This window comes from Anoplophora glabripennis, unplaced genomic scaffold, assembly GCF_000390285.2.
Source record: "Anoplophora glabripennis isolate ALB-LARVAE unplaced genomic scaffold, Agla_2.0 scaffold1576, whole genome shotgun sequence".
NCBI classification, from domain to species: Eukaryota; Metazoa; Arthropoda; class Insecta; order Coleoptera; family Cerambycidae; genus Anoplophora; species Anoplophora glabripennis.
The window spans coordinates 33,839-42,917 of record NW_019417695.1 but is presented as its reverse complement, the minus strand read 5'-3'; the positions used below and the strand labels follow the sequence as shown (position 1 = coordinate 42,917).

Below are 9,079 nucleotides of genomic sequence, written 5' to 3'. Positions count from 1 at the left end.
GCAAGTAGTTTCCACCGAAGCCAACCAGGAATAACCAGTGAACCCAGTAAGAATTATTTTCCTTTATTATTATCCGTTCCGACCGAGTACAAGTCCGAAAAGATTTGTACGCTTTAAGTGTGGAGTTACTGTGGGCCCGAGAAGAATATTCTTGGTAACCTGCACATAAATTCCACCGTCCATCTCAATCCACATGACAGAGCAACCGTAGGGTTCGGCGTGTATACCCAACCTTTGCGGAGCCTTCGTGTTTACTACAGCGTTGCCCAGTGACCCGCACCAGGATGTACGCTTAGTAATAGGGGATATGTGAACTTATACCTAGAAGTTCGGCGTCTATACCCAATCTCCGGGTCGTTCCATAAAGTATACGTACGTTTCTCCCTGATCGGCGTGTATACCCATCAGACCGGGAAGCGTTGTATACTGAGAGTCCGACAACATCGGCCACCAGGACGTATAAAACTTAGAGGACAGTACGAATTGTAAGGCGAGATACTTCGGATCCCGTTTTACCATCCTATCGCCACCCGATTTTTGCGCCTTGCACCGCCTGGGCTTTCTTCACTGGTTATTGCTACCGCTTACCGCTTACTAATTTTGCATTTGCTTGCTAGACCGTATTACCATTATCTAACCACCGACCTGAGCGTAACATTACGGATATTTAACCGCCGACCTGAGTGTAAGTTATTCCGAAATAATTCTGTATAATTTTGGTTTATTTTCAGAATCAGCGGGGACCGACAAAAACACCTACAAATATTTAGTTCTTTATCAGACCGTTTAAAATCACCTTTTTTTTACTTAAAACCGTCTACTATGTAGAGTAACAAATGTTTCATTTTTGATTTTGTTCATAAACATATATTTCTTTTCAAAGGTGATAAGTAAAATTGTAAAAAACCGAAATTTACAACCGTTATTCTATATAGTTATTGTTTAATTAGCTTGTAAATATTTCCAGTCATTTCGTAGTGGGTAGAAATTAAGATTGACACGATTTGTACAAAGTATTAACATTTTCCTCGTGAATAAATCCAGTAAAAATTGATAGGTGTATTTCTTTCAACACCGAGGTAAACTGATAACATTCCGAACCAGCAAAAACGCTGATACCGTTTTGTAGGACTCCCATTTAATTTTATACTTAAAATAAAACTACACTGAGAAAACTACTCTCTGCCGTTTTTTCCAAAAGAAATACAATTGGCCCCTGGAATTTATTTTCTTCACTGTAGCTACCTGTGCACTTTACTCTAAACGGAGAGTAAGGGTTACGTGGAGTTTCCCCCACGTAAAATATAGGGAAACTGGCGCCCGAGACTAACTGAATATATAAATTATTAACTAATTTTGCCGTTTAGAGTCCAGTCCGAGGAATAAAAGACCTTTCCAAAAATTAAGTTACAGGGGGTGCACACACCATAGTTAAAAGTAATAAAATATTAACACCGACCGACCCATAGAGAGAGAACCGAGGAAAAGTGTGTCACAAATGATATGTCTCTATATCGGTGAAACGACTGGTAAATTGTTGAATGAATGTTGAATGAGCAGGGATATTTATAATTGCTTCAGAAGGGCGCAAATGAAATTTTAGAGTAAATGCCATTGAATATATGCTGTTCACCGCACTGCAGCACAACAAAAAAATGAGCTCAGAGAGAGAATTCACCACATTACGAATACAATAAATAATACACAAGGGATTATATTTAGAATTTACCAGTCGTTTCGCCGATATAGTGAAATTATTTAATATTATTTTGAATTCTAAGTTAATACGTGACATTATATAATATTAATTTAAAATTTATTTCCTATCTTTAAGACACTAAATTTCTTGTTAGAAGAGCAGTCTCCCATTCAACTGAAATTTGCGGTAAAACCCATCAAATCTAAAAATGAATCCCAAATGATTATTAAGCCATTGGTGTAGAAGTAGAGGTAAAAAATCCCACTTTACTACCCATTCCTATGCCACTGACCTAAATAAATTTGTAAATTTTACAGTAAATTTACACATAAATGTTAACACCACACCGAATTTGAATCGATTTGTTATAACCATACCCGAAATTTCATAAATAATATGATTTTAAAAACCGACCAAAACAGCCCTGTACAGTGAAAACGGTAAGACTTAGACCCTTGCTTTATAAGGCAATTCTGAATTACTTATTGAGTTCTATTTGTGGATAAAGTTTGAGTCACCCGAACTGAAACACCCTGTATATAGGTATACGAGTTATAACTGAGTTGGAAAAATTTGACTGCCGATTCTGTCGGTATCATTTGCCCCGGTTTTATCAATTGGGGATGGTTGGGAGCCCCGTAGAGGGCTCTGACGGAAATTTTCGAAACTCGGTTAAATATTTTGTTTTCTGCTCAGTGTGTTCTGCTTCATATGAAGAGTTCCCTAGAACATCGGCAACTACTTTCCTACTTTCACAGGGGGTTGCCATTGCGTAGATAGGCTAGAGACGGTTTCTAGGAAAAGTAGAGCGAAATTTGAAATCCGCTCAGAACTTTAAGTATCCGAGAACCAAGTACTAGATTCTTGCCCATCATTAATGTAAGCATAGATCATGGTCTTTACTGAATAGAAGGTATATCAAGTTAAATGTTATCCACCCGTGTCTGAGAGGTAACATAAATAAGCACTATTTCTAAGAATATCTATTTTATTGTAATGGCCTAATATAAATACCAATTACAGATCTGTTATTTCAGCCCACGTACTTAGGTTTTATGAACTAAACCATTATTCTGGAATTTACATTTTTGATACCCTAAAGCTTACGAGAGATGTGTGTCATTTGGGGCTGTTCACTTTTACACCACGCAGTACCAACCGAACTATCCTGAATGAGTCGAATCAATTTCGCAGTCTTGAAGTTCAAAGTTTATTGCGATTTATTTATATAGTTTGAAGATTAATTACTAATAAATCATATGGAATTTGTACAGGTTTCATAATTTCTCTATATAATGAAATATTTTAACTACAACTGTAGGTTCATTCCAACAAGGAATTCAGAAATGGTTCAGAATCAGTAATGAATTATTGTCATGCGCTCGATAAGTACTGATTATGAACCAATCCTGGAAATCGTGTTGGAACAGTTTACAAACTATCACAGGTCAGTCATCTGTCAAGTTAATTGAATGCCTAAGAATATTGAAATCCTTTTCTTCGTTCGACTCGGAAGCCAGAAAATCATCATCTAAATCACTTGTGCTAATTATATATTATATATTATAAATATAATAACTATGATTTTGTGTTTCAATGCGCATGCTTCAAGAAAAGTTCCTTTTAGTTCCTGCTCAGGACCGGTAACCGATTTCGTTCTGCGAAATCTCCGTCCGGTTCTGAACCAATTCTCTTGCCTGTTGGGACGATGCTTGTATATTTTATATAACTAATTTTGCTCAGTGGCGGATCTTGACTTCTATACAAGGGATGGTGGAAAAATTTAGGTACAAAGTATTGAAAAAACAAACAAATATAATTGGGCGGTTTTCTTGTACTATTGAAATATAGGAAAAATATGTTCAACATTATTTTTTATAGTGAACGTCCGTCCATTCTTCTGCTTTTATCCGAAATAAACTATTCAATTAATGTTTGGTATTTCTCGCACCATTGATTTTTCAATAGGTAGCATTGTCTTTACAATCTAATTTAAACTCTTACAATCTTTAAAAAGAAAAAAAACAAGAAACAGTATGTATGTAACAAAATTTCACACCACACGTAAGAAAACAAATTACATTTAATAAAAAATTTCCGATTTCCTTTCCAGATTTAAAGGTGAGCTGCGAGGAGACGTATTCAATGTTTTTCAAATTAATTTTGCAAATCGCGTTAAATTGACTGTACATTACAAATTTAACATTTCCTTTTGTGTTTCATAGGGCTAATGTAGATAACATTGTAAACCAAATTTTATATCGTTTTACTATGAAAATGAAGGCGAGCGTCCCAGAGCCCTCCCACAAAACAATGTTTTATTTTTAAATAGGTAGGTACAATATTGTTTTAATGTTCACACTTCGTCCACATTGATATCAGAAAAATATGGTGACTTTAAAATAGCATGTCACTAAGCCATATAAAAGCAATCTGTTTTACTAAATTATTCTCCAGTGTCACTCTCTAACAGTTGATGTAAAAAGGTAACAACTGGCTGACAGTGCATTAATACAACTTACCACGCTAATTCCGCGTGAACCACCAGTGGCAGTATAAACACTAAAGTGCAGTTTAAAACACTAACCATAATTCAACTAACTAAAAAACAAAAGAATTTCTGATTCGTATTCAGGGAAACATGTACTATTACCTCAAAAAACTGATCCCAGTTATATACATATTTTTATTAAGTGAGATATTACTATTACAAGCGATCTTTTAATGTTCTCTAAAACAATAGTAATTATATATACATGAATGGGTAAATCGGCCAATTTGATCTTCCACATGCCAAACCAACTAGTATAATTTTACATATATGAGACAGCGCCTTTCCTTTTACAAAAAGAAACCGGATTATGCTCTTCATCTCACAGCTGGCGGGATTCGGAATAGCGACACTAATTTTTTCAATACGCCATTACAATAACAGTTCTCAACTGACTGAGACAATGAGCGCAGATTCTACTCCAAATACCTTGGCCTTGAATGCATTGTTGCCAACTTTGTCAAAAGTAAACCACAGATCATCAGTACTCTTACTTTATGCCTCGTACATATTAAGGGAATCAAATACAAATTATGTATCTCAAAATAAGTTTATTCTACACTATTTACAATTATAATGTATAAATGTATACAACTGCCATACTTTTTATAAATGAAGGAAAACAGAAACAATACATAATTAGGTTTTTTAAAACAAAAATTATTAAAGCAAATACCCAAATTCATTTACTTTTTTTCATAATCACAATTTAATGAAATTAAATATTTATCGGATTCAAGTTAATGTTGAGACCACTGAATCGTCTTTAAATCTATTCCTTCTTGTACCATTTCCCAAAGAGGACTCATTTCCCTTAATCTAGTAACATGTTGAATACATTTTTTTGCTGTATAATCAACTTCTTCAACTGTTGTGAATCGTCCAATACCAAATCTTATAGAACTATGCGCCAGATCTTCATCTGTTCCTATAGCTCTTAAAACATAGGAGGGCTCTAGAGATGCTGATGTACAAGCTGATCCACTGGAGAGAGCTACATCTTTTAATGCCATTAGCAAAGATTCACCTAGAATAATTAAAAAAATAATACAGGCAAATAAAATATTCTTAATTATTGGGTTGATATTTAACTCCCACCAGAGAAAAATGGAAGAAAATGTGTTAATACGTATTGTGCACTTTAAAATGAATATCAGAAATGGATAATATCAAATTCAAATGTATTTCTAGTATAATTATTATACTAGATTCAGTATTGTTTATTAATTAATAGTATACCGGTACTTTTTTTTCATAAAATCTAGTATATTTTAGAAATATATTAAATGCGGCATGGACATAGCCAGGAAAAAGTGTTTAGATTTTGAAGTGTGTACGGTTTTTTTTAGAGGCCTCTAGAGGACTTGCAGCCTTGGGCTCACACCTAGCGACTTTATATTGCCTTTTTTTTCAATGTTACAGAAGTTAAAATTAATGGTCTATTGTTCTCATTTTTTTTACATTTATTAATGTTATTTATTTAAAATTGAAAATCAAAACAAAATTTTGAACTATGCACTTTAAGGTTAGAAAAATCCACATTTTATATAGGGTCAGAATTCAAAATTAGCAACTTTTGTATATTTTTTCTCTTTAAAACTCATAGTTTTATCTTATTTTTTGTGCCCATTAAAATAACGTTAAGGAGCTGTCCATGGATTAAAGAAATATCTAAGTATGCAAACATTTTATGGAATGATTTACTATCAAGTGTTTTGCTAGCATATACAGTGTAGTTCATTAATAATTGTACATACACTAACTGGATAATCCTGGTCTGAAAATATGAAGAATTAACACGATAGGGTGTTTAATTTAAAAAATTTTAAATGATTTTTGCCTATTAATAAAACTGTAATCGACTGCAAAACCTAATTGAACTAATGCAATCCCATGACAAATGACACCGACTTGAATAATAATATGACAAATAAATTACATATTAAAATAAAAATGATTGTGCAGTCCTATGTTTAACTTTAAAAATCTCAAGAAATAATTACTTTACGGCTATGAAGGAATAGTATGTTAATTGCATAAAAAGTATTGAAGAATTGAAAAATTGTACCAAAATAAAAATTCCAAGTATGATAGGGAAATATCAAACGGTTAAAATAATGGTCAAAAATCATTTAAAATTTTTTAAATAAAACACCCTGTAACTTCGTAAGGAGCCATATCTTATCTAAGCGTTATGTGCCAATTCTTCACATTTTCATCCTCGGATTAGCCAGTTAGCATATGTACAATTATTAATCAATCACCTTGTATAGGGTTCCTCACGGAAAGTGAATTATTAAACATTTCGGAGAAACCAAAATATTGAACCTGAAATATTGTTTACGGGGTTATCAGATATGATCTGTTCAACGAAAATAATGTCATCAACGTAGCACTTCAGGAAATAGCAGCCAAGTTCGATATTTTAAATATGTCATTGCATCATCGATAAAATAAATTAAAAATATGTCAAAAAAGTTAAAACTTCCCTGTACCTAAACCTGGCCATTTTCGAGATAATAGACATTTTATAAAAATTTTGACTGATGCAAGCACCTGATGAAAATTATACTAAGTGAACCATTTATTGCGTTACATTTTGAAAACTTAAAATCAACAAAACTTTTTAAATTAAAGTGGAACACCCTGTATTTTTTTGCAACATATTATAGAAAATCAAATTATCTTTTCACTGATATACGCTTGTGGGGGTTGCAAGTTCAATTTTCTCAGATATTTGCGGTTTTCTTACAATCTCAACAATATTACAGCGTCACTAAACACTGAAATAAATAACTTCATAAGTTTATACATTTACACTACGATAAATTGAACTAAACTAAAAATGTAGCAAAATGAACCGTACTCGGTCAGTCCCGCTTCATCCACGTAATGTAGAAGTTTATTTTTTACCTATTTATCATCCCGTCATATCATGCCAGGTGTGAAATCAACTGACAGTAGCAGCTTTTCAAAGGCAATTTAAACTGATTGAATTATTGGTCCTATTTTCATCATGTTTGTGCATTCACAGCTTAATTATGTTGCTTTTTATTTAATTTGAATAATAAAAAAGAATAGAAACATAACATATTTTGTTTAGTAGTTTATAACTTTTTTATAATATCTGTTTTAATTTTCCTGAAGTTTTCCTATTTCCTTTACATAGTAACAGTTAGTATAGTTCAGCAAAACTAGGTCAATGTTAGAGGCCACTGGCACTGAAATTCACACATTAAATACATACACTGCTTAAGAAAATTGTAATAGTCTTGAAATAATTAAAAAATATATTTCACATCAATCAGGTTAGCATTTTTATTTATTTTTTGTGTACGTTTTTTAAAGAAGCAAAAATAATTATTTAAAAACATAAAATACAAACAAATTACAAAGTAACATCTCTACATACTAATACTACATACTAATTAGTTTATATTTAATAAAGTATATTAAAAACGTTATTTTTTTAATAAAATGTTTTTTTTAATGTCTACATTGACATAAAAAAAATATGGCAAGTCGTACAAAAGCAATATGTTTTATTAACTGGGAACACTGATGATACAACTGATAAATTAATTTTGGGNATAAAAAACACCCTTCTGCTTTCTCGATTTTATTCATATCCGCATTATTTATTGATTTCCTAAAGCTGATTAGCCCCTGAAAATTTCATTAAGTTTTCTTTTTCCAGGAAAGAGTTACGTCATAAAAACTACTTTTATAGTTGCACCTTTGAAGGTGTGTAACTTCAAAATGGTGCGTTTAAGAGGTTATGTTTATTAGAGTCTTTAGTCATATTTTTTTTATGTACTATCACTACCTAAAGTTTGTAACATACTTTACGGGACACCCTGTATTTAATAAAGTATGTTAAAAACGTTATTTTTTTAATAAAATGTTTTTTTTAATGTCTACATTGACATAAAAAAAATATGGCAAGTCGTACAAAAGCAATATGTTTTATTAACTGGGAACACTGATGATACAACTGATAAATTAATTTTGGGTGGCGTATTCAAGAATTAAAATGCAAAAACTAATATAACTGGACTATTTAATTGAAAAAAAGAATTTCAGATTCATATTCATAGGCTCATTTCCATTGTGAATTATGTCCACAGTTAAAATATATGTACACATTTAAATTTCACTTTATTTTATTTTCTTAATTTTCTGGGACACATTTTAGTTTTTTGAAAAACTTAATTTACAGAAAATATTTTCAAAGATGAGGATATCTGCACCTCACTGATGAATAGAACGGAATGTTAGTAGGTTCTTTTCATTGCACTTTATAACCTTATAATAATTACAAAATTCCAATTTCATACCATATGTTGTTTCTGAAATTAGAGCCTTGTTCAGTAGAAATCCTGAATTAATTCAGACATCAGGCACAAGCACTGTATGGAATTATTCACTCGATCATGGTAGACAATTCATACTGTTCTTGTGCCTGGGGCCAGATCCCAATATAATTTATAACAATCATTCTCTACTATAATTTTTGGTGTATAATAGATCCATGCCCTTATGTAATTGATATTGTAATCGTATTACCTAATATACAGGGTGATTCATTAACAATGGGAAAATCGAAAGCTGAAGATACTACACGTGAAATGGTGACCATTGGCGCAGACATGCCTTATCCGAAAGTTGATAGTTTCGGAAATACAGGGTGTTGAAAGTTAAAATTTTAAATCATTTTTTTTGCGATTATTCTGAAAATATGTAGGTTAGGAACTTGAAAATTTGTGAAACTATATTTTTTTAGGCGACGAATAAGATGCGTGTTGTAATTTCAGCATTGCTCATAGAGG

At 32.1% G+C, this 9,079-nt stretch overlaps 1 protein-coding gene across 1 annotated transcript in view; it reads right to left on the bottom strand.

Moving 5' to 3' along the window:
* Positions 1-4,794: 4,794 nt before the first annotated feature.
* LOC108915394 (probable cysteine desulfurase, mitochondrial) overlaps positions 4,795-9,079 on the bottom strand; it is a 19,216-nt gene continuing 14,931 nt past the window's right edge. The window contains exon 6 of the mRNA XM_018721413.2: positions 4,795-5,277. Within this exon, the coding sequence (XP_018576929.1) occupies positions 4,991-5,277 (287 nt within the window). The 3' untranslated portion in view covers positions 4,795-4,990. The remainder of the gene's footprint in view (positions 5,278-9,079) is intronic.